At 37.3% G+C, this 17,579-nt stretch overlaps 1 protein-coding gene across 1 annotated transcript; it reads left to right on the plus strand.

Annotated features, from left to right (window-relative positions):
* Window positions 1-403: 403 nt before the first annotated feature.
* PCOAH_00025630 (SICA antigen) lies at window positions 404-17,237 on the plus strand (the record flags this gene model as incomplete). Its single annotated transcript, XM_020059368.1, has 17 exons — window positions 404-1,183; window positions 1,341-2,289; window positions 3,100-3,203; window positions 3,347-3,949; window positions 4,109-4,777; window positions 4,959-5,901; window positions 6,244-6,279; window positions 7,065-7,576; window positions 8,319-8,645; window positions 10,853-11,675; window positions 12,303-12,394; window positions 12,541-13,057; window positions 13,316-13,419; window positions 13,576-14,208; window positions 14,369-15,368; window positions 16,050-16,687; window positions 16,773-17,237. 17 exons carry the CDS (start codon window positions 404-406, stop codon window positions 17,235-17,237), a joined length of 9,195 nt encoding a protein of 3,064 aa, XP_019914875.1.
* Between the last annotated feature and the right edge of the window lie 342 nt (window positions 17,238-17,579).

Below are 17,579 nucleotides of genomic sequence, written 5' to 3' on the forward strand. Positions count from 1 at the left end.
GCACATACTTCTGGAAAAAAATTAGTCAAAGGACGATAGTACGTGTGAAAGGAATGTGTTCCATGTAATGCATGATGAAATGTTATTCTTACCTAATAAGTGAACCGAATTATTGAGTAGGTGGTAAAAAATGACTTCGAGTAATGAATTTGATAAATTAGTGGACCAATGGATAGAAGAAGGGGGTTATCCGGAAAAGAAAGATGGGGAAGTAAGCACTAAGAAGGGGAAAAGTTCTATATGTCATAGGAGTTGAATGATCAGTGGGCGGAATACTTTTTCCCTGTAATTCACGGAAGGGGAATACCTTGGACGGGCGAATTAATTTTAATTATGTTATTTTAATTTATAGGGGAAGCTGTTGAAAAAAATAGAAGAGTGGGCTTCAGAATTCCATGAAAGAATGAACAGTACGGAGAATGATGAATTGGGAAGGAGTGGATGCGACATGGTTTATCAGGGGAAAACGGGAGTACCACCGTGGGAGAGAAAGTTGTGTGTGTATATTTTAGGGAATTTATGGAGGATTAAGGAAAAAAAGGAGGGTGATGAGGACCGTAATGGAATAAATGGAAAAATGAGAGAATATGTTCAATGTACAATAATGAATCTATGGTTATATATATACCAGTATATATATTGTGAAATGACAAGTATAATGCAAAGCGCCTATGAAGCAATGCAGATTTTCTACAAAACGCTCCAGACCAAACAGGGGGAAAACTACAGTATATGCGAGTACGGAAAATTCACTACTATGAAAATAGGAAGCACAAATATATTGGACTATATATTTAATAGAACGAGGACAAGAGGGCAACTTATGGGAAAAATAAAGGAAATGAAGCCGGGAGATTACTGTGATAGGAAAAGAAATAATGTTAACAAGGAGGACGAAGCAGAAAATGGGGAAAAAGAGAAATATAAAACGGTCGAGGCGGAAGTTCCAGATTTACAGAATAAATTAGCAATAGTGAAGAGGAATTTACAGAAAGTAGCACAATCTGTACCAGCTCGCCCTAATGGACAGATCCCACCACATCAACCAACAGTATCAGCAGGACAACCAAGTGCAGCAGCAGCACCGCAACAAAAAATGACCACGCAGCAGTTTAATTTCATATCCCAATTATTGGAAAGATGGATAAGGGCAGGAAAAGTGGGAGATTTGGACAATTTTGGGGTAAATGAGCTCTTTTTAAATATATGAAAAAAGGAGAAAAGTTGTAGAGTGATATAATGTAGGAATAATGTATTGAAAAAGTTTCCATAGTTTAGTTTAAATAGGAAAAATGTGTACACATATATATGTTTCCGATAATACGTTCCTCCACTTGTAGGACCTTATATGGAAGGATCTGAAGAAATTCTGGCAAGACATGATGTATAATATAGAGGTGGATGGAAAGGAGGATGGAGAAATGTGTTCCACGTTGAGCAAGGACACCAACGAGGAAAAAGGGTTATGCAAACTTCTAGCAAGAATGTTTCTTTGGATGGATGGATTAAAGCAAGAGCACGAAGACCAAGGGCCGAAGGGAGTAAGGCGCACTTACTGGAAAAAAAGAGAGGATGGGGATGAACTAGAAAAGGAGGAGCTCAAATCTTATTATAGGTGTTTAATTGGAAAACTTACTATTCTAAAAATGTTAGGACAACATTGTAAGTTAAAGGAAGTATCAAAACACATTAAAAGTGAAATAGACATGAAAAGAAAGAATTTTAACGGTGGGAATCAACTCTGTAAGGACGTGGATTTCGGAAGTTTATATTTGGGGAAAAAGTTCATGTGGGATAAAATTAAAGAATGGATAGATGATTTTAATATTGGAGATGATTATGGTGTTGGGTTACCGAAAGTAGATAAAGAAAACAGCAAATTGCACACAATAAGGGACGAAGTACAAAACAATACAATTTGCCCAAAGGGCGGGGAAAAAAGTATTGACCCAGAAACCTTACAAAATTTAGAAATAAAAGTTATCGACGACGATAATGAAGACCTATCCCTAGAGGAAGCCACTGACCATCCCGAGAAGAAACCTTCAGGGAAGGAAGAGTTGAATAAAGTATTGAAGGAAGCGGAAGTAAAGAAGGAAGAAGATGAGACTGTCCTTGTACAACGGATAAAGGATTCATTGTGGAACAAATTTCAAGAGCATAAGGCAGGTGTTCAAAAGAGGCATCAGGAAAAATTAGCTAAGTCGAATGAGCAGGGCGAACAAGATCAGGGGACACAGAGAGTACAACTACCACAGAAACCACAAGCACCACCACCTAAACCGCAAGGTAAGTATAAAATAAGAAGAGAGAAAAAATATATATATAAATAAGAACAATATTTAGGAGGGAGGGTCTAAGGAGGAGGAAGGAAGGAAACGAAGGAGGTCTAAGGAGGAGAGAGGGAAGGAGATCTAAGGAAGGAAGGAACGGGAAGGAAAGGAATGGAAAGGAAAAAGGAGGAAGAGTGTACAAAATATAATGACCCACCTTAACAATACTAACACCTTACTAACAACCCTAACCACTGTCCTTTCGTCCTTTCTTTCTTTTTTTTTTTTTTGTTCCTTTCTTCCCTTTTCCCCCCTTTTTCTTTTTCCTTTCTTTTAAGGGAGTGGAAAAAAAGAAAAAAGGGGGAAAAAGAAAAAGAAGGAACAAAAAAAAAAAAAAAAAAGAAAGAAAGGACGAAAGAGAAAGAAAAAAAAAGGACGAAAGAAAAGAAAAAAAAAAGGACGAATGAGAAGAAGGAAAGAGCGAAAGAGGGGGTGGAAAGGGTGTACATAATATCATCATCCTACTACCACATCACCATCACCATTTCTACCACCATTACTACCTTACAATTTTTTTTGTATAGTCTCCTTTCTTTCTTTTTTTTTTATTTTGGTTTCTTTCTTCCTTTTCCTCCCCTTTTTCTTCTTTTCTACTCCCTTAAAGGAAAGGAAAAAGAAAAAGGGGAGGAAAAGGAAGAAAGAAACCAAAATAAAAAAAAAAGAAAGAAAGGAGAATGAAAAGGAAGAAAAAAAAAAAAAAGGAATTGTAGAAGAATGAATCTATCCTACCAGTACTCATGTCTTTATTTTCGTTTTCCTCTTATAGGTAAGGAATGTAATGACAGGGACCTATGTGAACGTGTCAATTGTGTAGCAGAAACGTGGACAAAAATCAGGGAGATAAATAGTATAATATTCGGAAGGAGCTGGGTAAAGATTCCTACTATTTATTATAGTCCAAAGGAGCATAATGAATAATACACCACCCTTGTATTGAATCCGGGAGGTAAATATAAGTATTGTTCATACACTAAGTACACATATATATGTTCCTTGCTTTCTCTTTTTTTTAGCCGAACAAATTTTGGGATAATGATGTCAAGAAAGAACTGGGACGACTCTCTAATTACATGCTCCAGAAGAAAGAGGAGGTTGCCAAGGAATGTGCTAGCATGAGCGGTGCAAATAAGGAGGCATGTGAGTTGCTGACTGCAGGATTAAAACATATATACAATACTCAGGTAGATATGAACAATATTGACAAAGATCAAGCGAAACATAATAGACCATTTTATCAAACTATGTCTTGTGCAGCATTAAACCTTTATGCAGATATGCTTATAAAGAAGACAGAGGGTCAGCCATGTCCTATCACCGAAGTAGAAATAGGAAAAATGTTTAATAAAGGAAATGGACAGAAGGATAAGTGGTGTACTGATAAAAGTAAGAGCGGTGATTGTGTTAAGTGTGAAAGAAAACCTAACTTTGATTGTGAAATAAAGTATAATAATAACACATACAATGTAAAGACGAAAGTGAATGGATTCCTCCTGAACGACACCAACATAACTAATACCTTCACTACCATAAATAATGCAACTACTTTATGTCAACGTGCAAATTGTGTAGCACACAATTGGTTTAAAGACAGAGAGGCAGGTGGCAAACAAAATTGGGTAAGGGAAACAATATTTTGTTCAGTGCATTTTAGGTCACTGTAATAAATAGTACATCCTTTATATATAATACTGAAAGAAAAGGGGCAACTATCAATTTTATGCGTGTGTACAAAGTGCACATATACCTTCCTTCCTTCTGACTTCCCTTTTGTGTAGTGCACATTTTGGGATCCGGACGCCAAGAGTAGACTGAACGAAATATCTAAAAAAATGGTGGATGGAAGCGCAACCATGGGTACACTGTGCGGAACCGCTGATGAGAAGGGCACTGCATGGAGTGCTGCAGAAAAGGAGGCCTGCAAGCTTATTACTGCAGGTTTAAAGGGCATTTATGAAGTTCAGGAGAATGAGAGAGAGTCGGACAGGACAAAAGCAAGGAATAATAGATTAACAGAACAAACCCTGCATTGTCTGTTCCTGAATGCGTACGCAGATATACTTATACAGAAAACAGAGGGGCACACTTGCCCCATCACAGAAACAGAAATAAAAGAAATGTTTAAAAAGGGAAATGATAAGAAGGAGGACTGGTGTGTGAATAATAAGACTAAGCAGAGTAATAATTGTGTTACTTGCACAAGGGAACCTAATCTAAAGTGCGAACTAAGAGTAGATAGCAAACTGTGGGATGAAGAAAAAAGTAAAAAGTGCCTGACATACAATAAAAATATAAAAAAGAAGTTGGATGACTTGCTCGAAAAAAATAGCGAAATAGAAAAAACATTCACTACCATAAGAAATGCAAGTACTTTATGTGAACGCGCACAATGTGTAGCAGACAAATGGGTCCAAAACAGAACATCGGGAGGCTTGAGTAAAACTTATGTAAGGAACAATATTATTTGCTACAGTTATAATGATCTACACATATATATAGTCTGACGTATATACACCGATGACATAAAATACTAACCATAATATGAACACATCCATGGTGCTTCTATACATTCTTCCTTTCTTCTTTCCTTCCCTTCTTTGTCATTCCTTTCCTTCTTTTTATTTGTAGAATGACATGTGGGGAACGGGTGATATAGGGGCAGATTTGGAGAAACTGTCTAAAGCTATGACAAGTGATAGTACACCTACCGGGAATGTATGTCAAGACTTTCAGGGTAACGGTGGTACAAATGGCCCTGCTAATAAAAAGGCATGTGAGCTTATTGCTAAAGGATTACATCATATATACAAAATTCCTGCAGAAAAAACAGATTCACATCCTGAGGACAACCAATTATTTAAGAGAACTTTCTCTTGTGTCTTATTAAATGCATACGCAGATAAAATAAAAGAAAAATGTTCGACGATGCAGGAAGAAAAAATAAAGGAAATGTTTAGTAAAGGAAATACACAGATGGAAACTTGGTGTGTGGATAAGGAGAATAATGGGAAGGTTAAGTGTTTGAAATGTGAATGGGATACAACTTATAAAAATTGTCAAGTAGGCAAAGGCAGCAACATTCAGAAGGTAGGGGACAAAGTACAGGATGTGTTCGAGAATGGGAAAACTGACCTCGAAAAGCCGCAAATAAATCAAGCTCTAGATTCCATAACTAACATATGTACAAGAACTACTAACAAACCAGACCAATCAGCTGCTGCATCATCCCAACCTTCAGCAGGAGTGTTAAGGAGTGATAGTGAAGATGGGGAAATTGCAACACTACCAGGTAAGAATCCACAGAGTATCAATGATTTGGAAGTTCTTCCTCCGGACCTTGATGGTCATGACAATCTAGTAGGATGTTTTGGTGAAGATTGTAACCTTGACGACGATTATTTGAGAAGTGGTACCTATTCCAGTACTGGAAAATATGGAATTGTTACTGCCACTGAAATTACTTCTAACATTGTAGGCCCTAATGTAGATAATAGTACAGGGGAAGATGGACAGGAACGAAAGGATGTTAGTGTTCCAACTTCTGGAACTGGATCCTTACCTGGAGGTCCAGGTAAAAACACTAAGAATGAAAATTAAAAGAAAAGTAAAAATAAAAATAAAAACAAAAGGGGGAGAAAGAAAGAGGAAGGAATTGAACACTTCTTTCACTTTCTAGTTTTTTTACTCTTTACACTTCTTTCCTTTCTTTCTTTCTTACCTTCCTTCTTCCACCCTAAGAACCTTCACTTCCATCCTCCGAAGGAAGTGTTCACCCGGAAAGGGTGTATAAAAAAAAAAAAAAAAAAAAGAAAAAAGAAAAAGACAGAAGAAAAAGAAAAGAAGGAAAGAATTAAAAAAGAAAAAAAGGAGAAAGAGAGATAAACTGAGCCACCCTTTTCTTCCTTCACTGCAGGTACTGCCACCGCGACTCCCAGGTCCCAGGATCCAGGTAATAATAATAAAAAGAAATGAACACTTCTTGTCTAAGTATGCACCTATAAGATGCATCTAAAAATTAAGGAGTAAAGAATAAAAAAAAGAAAAAGAAAGAGAAAAAAAAAAAAAAAAAGAAAGAAAGAAATGAGTGATGGATTGGGGGTGTAATATTTAGGGATGTGCATAGGATTTCGCACTTTAAGGGTTTGTGTAGGATTTCGCATTTTAGGGAGTGTGTTTGTAGGATTTCACATTTAGGATGTATGTAGGATATCACACTTAAGGGTGTATGTACGATTTCCCACTTAAGATTAAGGTTTTAGGGTTTAAGAACAACAATATTGGCCTGGTGTTTAGCTGTTTTAGGGTGTAAGAACAACAATGTTGCCTGGTGTAAAGCTGTTTTTGGGTGTAAGGACAACAATGTGGCCTGGTGTTTATGTTCTTTATGATGTAGAGAGAGGAATGTAGCCTGCTGTTTGGCTGCTTAAGGGGTGGAAGTAAAGAAAGGAAAGAAGAAGAAGGAATGGACGAAAGAGAAAGGAGAAAGAAAAAAAAATGTAGAAAGTGAAAGAAATGTAAAAAGGAATTGAAAAGAAATTAGGACGTGTAAAAAATTTAGGACATAAAAAATAAAAAATTAAGAAGCAAAAACTTCAAAAAGTAAAAAATAAAAAAAAAAAAGAATACTGTTTCCTCCTTTGTGTGCATAAAGGTGCACATAACACATTCTGAGTATAAAAGACTCTCATGTACACGGAAACCAACACTTCCCCTTTCTTTTACTTTACTTCTCAGAAACAGGTGCAAATGTTCCCGACAGTTCAGGTGGTGGAGGTGGCAGTGGTAGTAGTAGTACAAGTAGTAGTAGTAGTGGTGGTCACAGTAGTGGTACAGGCAGTGACCCAAGTGTCGTACCTGGTGCCCCAGGTGGTACTGGTGGGAACACTATTGGACAAGGTGGTCCTGGTCCAAGGGGTCCTAATGGTCCAAGGGGTCCTAATGGTCCAAGTGGCCCAACTGGTCAAAGTCCTGGTCCAGGACAACAGCCCCCACCACCTGGACCATCACCAGGTATACCATCAGCACCAAGAAGACCATTAACAACACAGAAAGGATCCCAAACAGCAAATTCATCACCTGGGGATGTTACAATAGGAAAAGGTGGTCGAGGGAAGGTTACCGTAGGCACCCCCCTTCCTCCTGCTGTCCCACTTACTAACAAGATCAACTCGTCTAATGTTACTCCATACCTTCCTTTAATTCCTGTGACTATCGCCGCCTCTGTTACGAGTTATCTGCTGTGGAAGGTAAAAAAAAAAAAAAAAAGAAAAGAAAACAAAACAAAACAAAACAAAACAAAACAAAACAAAACAAAACAAAACAAAACAAAACAAAACAAAACAAAACAAAACAAAAGAGAAGGAAGGAAAAGAATTAAAAAAAAAAAGAAGAGTGAATGAGTGGAAGGAATAAGTAAGGACGTGTAGAATTTCGCATTTAGGGTGTGTGTAAGATTTCGCTCTTATGGTTAAGGCTTTAGGTTATAAAAAGAATAATATGGCCTGTTGTTAAGCTGGTTTAAGGGTTTAAGAACTACAATATGGCCTGGTGCTCAGCTGTTTAGGTAGAAGTATGCTTCTGAAGTTTCCATACAAAGAAACGAAAAGAAAGAAAAAAAAGAAAATGAGAAAAAGACAAAAAGACAAAAAAGAAAAAGGAAAAAAGGAAAAAAAAAAAAAATAAAAAGGAAAAAAAAAAAAGAATAAAAAGGAAAAAAAAAAAAGAAAAAAAAAAAAAAAAGAAGGAATGGATTTCATATTTTAGGGTGTGTGTAGTATTTCGCATTTTAGAGGTGTATGTGTAGGATTTCACATTTTGCAGGTGTGTATAGGATTTCGCATTTTATGGAGTGCGTGTAGGATTTCGCATTTTAGGGTGTGTGTATGATTTGGCACTTAGGACAAAGGACGAAATTTTTGTTCTAAGAACAACACACAGCTCTCTGAAAAAGCATTTTCTTTTTTCCTATCTTTTTTTTCTTTCTTGCAGTATTTTGCACTACCCGGTAAAAGAAAACGTCACAGGAGAGCTCATGAAGTATCTGGTCCAACATTGGAAGAACCACTCCATGATCATGTGGACGACCAGAATGGTCCACATGAATATACCTTAGTAAAGGAGCGAAAACAACCAGGATCTGCTCCAGAAAGAACAAAAGGGGAAAAAAAACAGGGTGTTGGTCGCCGCACCATTATTGATATCCATTTAGAAGTCTTAGACGAATGTCAAAGGGAAGACCTGCATTCGACGAAGGAAGATTATCTTCAAATCATTGTGGAAGAATTTATGAGAAGAGAATTTATAAAAGAAGAAAAGGTTCCTATGGAAAAGGTCCAAAGTTCAGATTCCGGGTTTTAGTGTTGGTGTTCCTAAGGATCGCGTTCCACGTTCAGATTTCGGGTTTAGGAAGGAAGGCTTTGTTCCTTAGGAAGAAACAATTTGTAGTCAAATTGTAGATGCTAATCCTTGGATTAATATGTTTGAGGAGTGTGTGAAATAGAAGAAAACATTGTGGATAAGGAATTGTATTTAGATTATTTATTACAAAACACTTTGACGTAACCGTTATAGGGGCATATAAAGAGAAATAACATATGAAAACAATATTTCACCTTTTTGTATTAAGCAATATTCTTAATATGCTACAATATTTGTATTGTTTCCTATTTTTTCGAATTTTTTTTTTCTGTAGTGCATGAAAGTGTTTGTGTTCATGTGCAATTAATATAAGGGGAAAATTTTTTTTTCCCTTTATTCCTATTTTTTCGTGAATTTTCTACTTAACTAATTTTTTGGCAAACTTTTTAATTCATTCCTACTTGTTTGCATCTTTTTTATTGAAGAATACGCTACGGGCCTGCTGGTATGCCCAAGCATTTGTCATTTTAAAAATGTACATTTTAAAAAAAAAAAAACTTGTTTTTAAGTTTCGTTTTGAAAAATGTGCATGCATTGAAAAGGATGTGCTAAGTGGGCACAGCTGCGTGGGTGGTCTCTTCCCCCCTTTGCGTCATCGCATGGGGGAGGCACAGCCCACGTGTAACACAGGTATGTACATAGGTATGATAGGGACGTATGTTGACATGCATGTCAGCATACGAGTTGGCACTGCGCCAAAAAGAGGTAACAAATACGAGGAGGAGAAGGGGGGGCCACGCTGTGGTGGAACCGCGCTACACACCATCGCTAGGTTCCTCACGCAAAAATGAGTGCTCCACCGTTACGGCGCGCGTGAATCCCCCGCCTTAACCCCAACTGTGAAGAGGGAGAAAGAAGAAAAAAAAAAAGAGAAAAAGGAAAGGGGCGGGTAATTCCCTCCTTTCCTTCTTTTTAGAAAGAATGCAAAGAAAGGGTACATGGATAGATGTTATACGAAAAGGGAATGATGCATGCACGAAATTTTTTTCTTTCGCATTTTTTTTTTTGAAGGAAACATAAGGAATAAAGTAAATAAAAGGCTTCAAAAGGAAAAAGAAGCTTAAAGAAAGAAGGAAAGGTGGGTAATTCCTTCCTCTTCTTCCCTCTTCTTTCTTTTGCTTTTTTTAAGAGGATTGTAATGTATGAGGAAGAAGGTGAAAGTTGCATGCAATAATTTTCGTTCTTGTTGTTTTTCGAAGGAAAAAAGGAAGGAAGGAAAAAAAAAGGAAAATAAAAAAAGAAACAGAAGCAAAAAAAAAAAAAAAAAGAAATAGGCTAAAGAAGAGAAAAAAAAGAAAAAAAAAAAAGAAAGAAAACAAAGCAGAAAAGAATGAAGGAACGTAATTCCTTTCCTTCCCTCTTTCTTCTTTTTCTTCTTTTAGAAAGAATGTAGTGCATAAAGGAAAATGCAAAAAAAAGGGGAGTACATAGGTAGAATGTATACAAAAAGGAAGGAGGCAATGGTTGTGTTTTCGTTCTCTTTTTCTTTTCTTCTTAGGAAGGTGCAATGCATAAAGGAAGAAGAAGAAGGGAAAATTGTTTTCTTTCTTTTCTAAAAGAAAAAAAGAAAAATTTTTAGAAAAAGGAAAAGAAGGAAATAAAAAAAAAAATATATTTTTTCCGCAAAAAAGAAAAGAAAACAAAACAAAAAAAAAAAGAGGATTAAAGGACAAAAAAAAAAGAGAGGAAGATAGGAAAGGGCGCATGCGCAGAATTTTTCTTTTTTTTTTGTTCACAGATATAAAAACAAAATAAGGAAGAAGGAATAACTGTGGACAGGCAAGGAAGAAAAAAACAGAAAAAACAGGAAAAATCTTCCCTTGACGAGTTCATAAAATTCTTAGTAATGTATAATTCACTAATATAACAATGAATCATATAATAAAGGAGGAAGGGTCACCATGGATTTCAGGTATTTCTCCGAATTCTTGGTGGAATGGATAAAAGTCAGAGGTTACAGTTCTTCTGGTGACTATGTAATACTTTCTGATGTACACAATGAATGGACGCAGTATACGTATCTTAATAAATGTATATTAGAGTGACCAATGGGAGCATATGTAACCTACGTATACAGGGACATGTACTATTCATACTATTCGTAGGACAAAATATGGGAAGACCTCGAAAAAATATTGAAAGATATGATTAAGGCTGTGGAACCCAATCATCACTTAATAAATGAACTCTGTTCCGGTTCAGCAACTAATGAGGAAAACAATAGGGATAATACTGACAAGAGGCTATGCAAAACTATGGTGAAAATGTTAATGTATATGGATGGGGTAAAAATTGGAACATACAACAGCATAGTGTCTGTGGAAGATAAATTTGGCGGGGAAAAATTAGAATCTTATTTAAGATGCCTAGTAGGGAGGCTAGCTATGGTAAAATGGTTTGGAAGACACTGTAGATTAGAGAAAGTTGAACAAGATGTAATTCAGGCTGAGCAGGCTACAATGTTCGCAAATGTAAAGGGGGGGAAGTATAAGGAGTGTGAAGGCATGGATTTAGGAAGTTTAAGAATTGCAGGGAAGTACATATGGCCAGAAATGTATAAGTGGACAAAGAACAATGAAGGACTTCCGTGGGAATTGAAGAAAACAGTGAAGGAGTGGGATGAATGTACAGGAGAGAATAGTAGAGAAAATATAAAAGCCAGAAGTAAGAACAAAGGGGAAAAGAGAAATAAGGAAATATTTGGTGTAGACGGCGAGGATGAACTGAGGGCCTTAGTTGAGGATAAGGAAGAATGGCCAAAGGAGGATATGAAGGAAATATTAGGAGAAATAAAGAAGAATGAAAGCGGGGATGAGAGTGTCCTTGTACAACGGATAAGGGATTCACTGGACAAAAAATTTCAAGAGCATAAGGCAAAAGTAGAAAGGGAGAGGGCTGAGAAAGCGGCACAAGTAGCCAGAGCAACAAGTAAGTAATATTACTAAAACTATTATATAAATAAAGAATGAAAAGACAAGGAAGAAAAAAAAAAAAAAAAAAAAATTGAAGGAAGGGAGGAAGGTGTGCAGCGGGGTGCACATTAGAGTGTTAGGGGTGGAACGAATGGGTGTAAGGATGTAGAAGTAGGGTGTACGGGTATTAGAGTGAAAGATTTTAGGGGTATTAGAATGACGTTGTTAGGGTTGAAAGAACGAAGGTTACTTCATTTAGGGAGGGGTACACCCGAAGGGTGTATAAAAAAAAAAGAAGAAAAAAAAAAAAATAGAAATTTAAGGAAGAAGAAAAAGGACATTAAGGAAGGAAAAAAAGAAGATTTAAGTAAGAAAGGAAGGTTTAAAAAGAAAAAGAAGTTTAAAGAAAAAGTGTAAAGAAGGAAGGTTTAAGGTGTAATGAAGGTAGGTGTGAGGAAGAAAGGTTTAAGGAAGAAAAAAAGAAAAAAAATTGTAAGGAAGGAAGGTTTAAGGTGTAAAGAGGGAAGGGTGGAAAAGAAAGGAAGAAATGATGAAAAAGGAAGGGTAGAAGAAAGAAGGATTCTACTTCTTTACTTATTCATATAGACGCACCATACATCACTTTGTTCTCCTTCCTTTGTAGTTGAAGAATGTAAGAACGGAGGTAAATTATGTGAACGCGTAACATGTGTAACAAATCAGTACCATACGGACAAGGGAGGGAATCCCGACTGGGTAAATGAGCAATGCTTTCCATTATAGTTAGGGACAACAGAATCAGTATATAGACAAATCTATATATGTTCATCTAAGAGTGAAATGACATTCCACATGGGTACAAAATACATATATATGATCCTTCCCTTATTTTGCGTGTGTAGGATCAAATGTGGAGGGATGTAGTGAAAATGGTTGATCCACTAGTAGATGCAATATCTAAGGCGGACACGAAGGCGGACAGTTATTGCAATGACGATAGATGGAACAATAATGCAGTGACTTTTGCAGAAAGGGAAGTGTGCAAGTTCATTGCTAGGGGACTGCATCATATATATAGAACTCAGACAGGCGACGGACGGACGGACGATAGGGCCAAGAATGACCAAAGATTTAAAAGAACTATGGAATGTGTTCTACTGAACGATTATGTCGATAAATTAAAAGAAAAAGCGAAGAAGAAAGGGAATTGTGATGTTGAGAGAGGCATTAATGAAGCCTTTAAGAAAAGTGAACAAATTAAAAATGAAACAGTTCCATGCAACAGTGATAATAACTGTGCTGTGTGTTTAAAGGAAGACTATAAAAATTGTACAGTAGGCCAAGATAACTTAAAGGAGAAAGTGACAACAATGCTCCAACAGAAGAATCAGGACATTCAGAAAACCCTGGAAGAAATATGTAAGGAAAAAATATGCTAAACAAAGACTAAAAAGAGTATGCAAAAAGCTGCACCACCTTACCACCACCCTAATAACCTTGCTTCCACCCTAATACAACCTCCCCTTCCACCCAATCACACCTAACACCACCAGGTGTACCAGACACAGCACCATGTGTACCAGGACCAGGTGCCACACCACCACCACTGTATACCATCACATTCAACTACTACTAATTCCTGCACCGAAATCATCACTCTTCCTCTTCCTTCTATAGGCAAAGACTGTAACAAGGAACCCACCTTATGTGAACGTACAAAGTGCGTGACAATTACTTGGTTCCAGGACAGGAAATCTCCTACCATAGGAAATCAGAACTGGGTAAATTAACATTATTGTCCACTACAGTTCGGGATATTCTAATGAATAGGATGTCTTATATATAATGAAAAAGAAGAAGGCACGACTGCTAGTTGTGTACATATACATTGGGGGTATACATCTGTTCTGTTTATGCCTCCTTTTCTCTTTGTGCAGTGCACATTCTGGGATCCGGACGTAAAGGGGAAATTAACAGGTCTGTCTGAAAAAATAGCAAAGGACGACACAGAGGTCGCTGCTTTATGCGATAAAATTGATGAGAAGAGCGCTATACTGAGTAAAGCACAGAAGGAAGCGTGTAATTACATAGTTAAAGGATTAAAATATATATATGGTGTCCAAAGTGGAAGTAGTAGTATGGATAGCAATAACAGAATATTTAAGCAAACCATGTACTGCCTATTCCTGAATGCCTATGCCGATAAATTGAAAGAAAAGAATCCTACTTGCATAAACGAAGATACCATAAAAGAAGCATTTAAGAAAGGGAATGAGAAGAAAGATCCTTGGTGTTTGGATAAGGAGAAGGGTGATTGTGCAGTGTGTAAACGGGAGGAAAACTATGGAGAATGTAAATTAGACATAAATAAAAGTCTCTGGAAGCCAGGAATGTGCGAGACAGACAAAGATGATGTAAAGAAAAAAGTGGATGGGCTGCTCAACAGTGATGGTAAAATAAAGACAACACTAAATACTATAAGTTCTACAAATAACTTATGCAATCGTGCAAAGTGCGTAACAACACAATGGTTTAAGAACAGAAAGGACAGGACTAGCAAGCAACACTGGGTAAGAATGGAAAAATATATTGTTCACTATATTCAACGTCATTTCCGTGAATCATGTACCTTATACATATGACAAGAATGGGGGGGCGGGGATTACCATAAATCATGTACCTACTTTAGGTATATACATATACGCTTCATTCATTCTTTTTTCTGTGCAGTGTAACTTTTGGGGGGAGAACGACGTCGGTAAATTATTGGAGGGTCTGTCTAAGGCTATAACGAAGAACAACAGAGCCAAAGGAGGAGTGTGCGATAACATTAAAGGGACAAATGGTACATATGTAGAAGCAAACAAGCAAGCTTGTAATTACATTGCTCGAGGATTAGAATATATATATAGTATCCAAAGTGAAAGCGAGAATATGAAACATAAGGATAACGGGCTATTTAATCGAACTATGTCATGCGTTCTATTGAACGCTTATGCTGACAGATTGCTCAAACAGAATAAGTCTTGCATATCGGAGGAGACTTTAAAACAGGCATTTAGTAAAGGGAATGAGAACAGGGACTCCTGGTGTGCAGATAAGAAGAAGTATGGTAATGACTGTGTTGAGTGTAAAAGGGAATATAACTTAGATTGCACACTAAACGTGGATGAAAATCTATGGGATGTAAAAGGAAGTGCAAGTTGCATGGAACACAAAGATAATGTAAAGAAAAAAGTAGAGGAACTGTTCCAACAAAATAATGGCAAAAAGAATAAGGAAATAGATGAAATGAATCAAACTCTGAAAGATTTATGTACTGTGACAGTTACACCTGCGGCTGCCAAACCAGCTGCCACTAAACCAGCAACTACGAAACCTGTTCAAAAAGGAACGCGGGAAAGTGTCGCAAATCCAGGTAAGGCGGACGTTGATGAAAATGGGCTACCTAAATTAGACGATGATATACCTTTCAAGAATACCGGCATCAATAATACTCTGGATCCCATTGGTTACAACACATATGGTTCCAGCACAGGTACTTCTATTAGTACTACTACTACCGTCCTAGATCCCCCGAATGTACATATTCCCAATTCTGCCTCCTCAGCTACAGCAGAAGGGAAAGGTGACAGTGCTTCTACAGGTAAACACGCTGATAGTGAAACTCCAAGCACAAGAACAGACACTCAAACTCCTTCAGGCTCCGCAGTCCTACCTCCAGTTCCAGGTAATAATAATAAAAAAAAGAGCAAACACTTCCTGTCCAAATGTGCGCTGCCTATAAGGATGTATCTAAAATTTTAAAAAATAAAAAAGGGGAAAAAATTGAAAATTAAAAAAAGAAAAAAAAGAAAAAATTAATATAAATTTTAAAAAGAAAAGAAAAGAAGGAATGAGTATGTGGGTGTAGGATTTCGCATTTTAGGGTGGCGAGTGTAGGATTTTGCATTTTAGGGTGTGTGTGTTGGATTTCGCATTTTAGGGTGTGTATGTAGGATTTCGCAGTTAAGGTTCCGTGTTTGAGGATATAACAACAGCAATGTGGCCTGCTAGTTTAGCCACCTCAGGGGGGTGTTACACCCGAAGGGTGTATAAGAAAGGAAGAAAGTAAAAAAGAAAAAAGGGAAAAAAGAAAATGGGAAAAATAAAAAAAAAATTAAAATTTAGGACGCGTAAAAAAAAATTACAATGTGAAACAAGTGTAAAAAGGAAGTGTACAAAATTTCTGGACGTGTAAAAAAATTAGCAAGTGAAAGAAGTGTAAAAAAAGTAAAAAAAAATTAGAAAGTGTAAAAAATAAAAAACTAAAAGAAAGAAGTTTGCACGATAGTGTGCACAGAACACTACAGATGTAAATATTGCTTATGATTTTGAATCTACCCTTCCCTTTTTCTCTATTTCCGTGCAGCAAAAAATGCAGATGAACTTTCCACTCAGAACCCTGTTGACCAAACAGGGACTAGTCAGGATGTCAGTAAAGAGGTTACTAAGGATAGTGTTAAACAGGCGGGTGAAGCCCTTAGCACCGATAGAAAAGATGTGCAGACTGCTTTATCTGATTCTTCCACTACACTTACTGCTCCAAGAACAAATGAACCACAACTTCCGGTGCCCGATCCTCAGATTCCCCTTCCTGATCAAGCCACTCAGCAACCTGGTTCCTCTGGTCCTGGTGTGGTTGGTGACCCTGGGGCAGGTATTCCTGTAGTGCCAGGTGCAGGTGTTCCAGGGTCTGTCAGTCCTGTTGTTACACCTGGTAGGGGTGGTGGTGGGAAGGCTCCCCAAGGTCCAATTGGTCCTGCTGGTCCGGCAGTTAACATTGTACCAGGAGCTGGAGTTACACGAGGTGTGGTTCAAGTTTCTGGGGGATACAAAAAAGGACCCTCTAAGATGAAAGTTGTAAACGGTAAGGATGGTTGGAAGGAAGGGATCGACCCTTTCCTTCCTTACCTTCCTTTGGCCTCTGTGTTCCTTGGTACTTCTGTCATAAGTTATCTCCTTTGGAAGGTAACAAACACCTCATTTTTCACCTTAAATCTACACTTCGTACTTCTTTTATACTGATACTTCTTGTCTTAAGAGAAATATTTCGCACCCTAAAAATTACTTTTTCCTTCACTTTTTTCCGCAGTATTTTTTCCTTTTTGGTAAAAGAAGAAAACGTCACAGAAGATCTCATCAAGTACGTGGTCCTCCAACTTTGGAAGAACAACCTCTTGATCATGTGGACGACCAGGATGGTCCCCATGAATATATTTTAGTAAAGGAACGCAGACAACCAAGATCTGTTCCAACGGGGACGAAGAAGCCAAAAAAATGGGGTGCTGATCGTCGCCCTGCTGGTCGCCGCACCATTATTGATATCCATTTAGAAGTCTTACACGAATGTCAAAAAGGGGGCCTGCATTCGACGAAGGAAGACTTCCTCAGCATTCTTGTTCAAGAGTTTATGGGGTCAAGCTTCATAAAAGAAGAAAATGTCTCTAAGGAAAGTGTTTTTAAAGAAAGTGTCCCTAAGGAACAGGTTCGAAGTTCACGTTTAGGGTCCCAGGTGTGGGACCCGGGTTCAGAGTATGGGATCCAGAGTTCAGGTTAAAGGTTCAGGAAGCAAGACTATCTTCCAAAGGAAATGGTTCCTAAGGAACAGGTTCCAAGTTCAGATTCGGTGTTTTAGGGAGGAAAGACTTTGTTCCTAAGGAAGATGTTCTTACGGAACAGGTTCCATGTTAAGATTCCGGGTTTACGGTGTAGTAAATATTTTATTTCTATTCAAAATGATATGGTATTATTTATATATGAATAATTTTTTCATCATGGATTATGGAACCCTGTGAGAGACATCCAAATATTAGGCAGCGGTAATATAGAAAATATTCATATAAAAAATAACTTATGTTGAAAGTATGGATGCAGAACCTATTAAAATTGATTTTTTTTC

This window comes from Plasmodium coatneyi, chromosome 9 (genome assembly GCF_001680005.1).
Source record: "Plasmodium coatneyi strain Hackeri chromosome 9, complete sequence".
Taxonomy (NCBI): domain Eukaryota; phylum Apicomplexa; class Aconoidasida; order Haemosporida; family Plasmodiidae; genus Plasmodium; species Plasmodium coatneyi.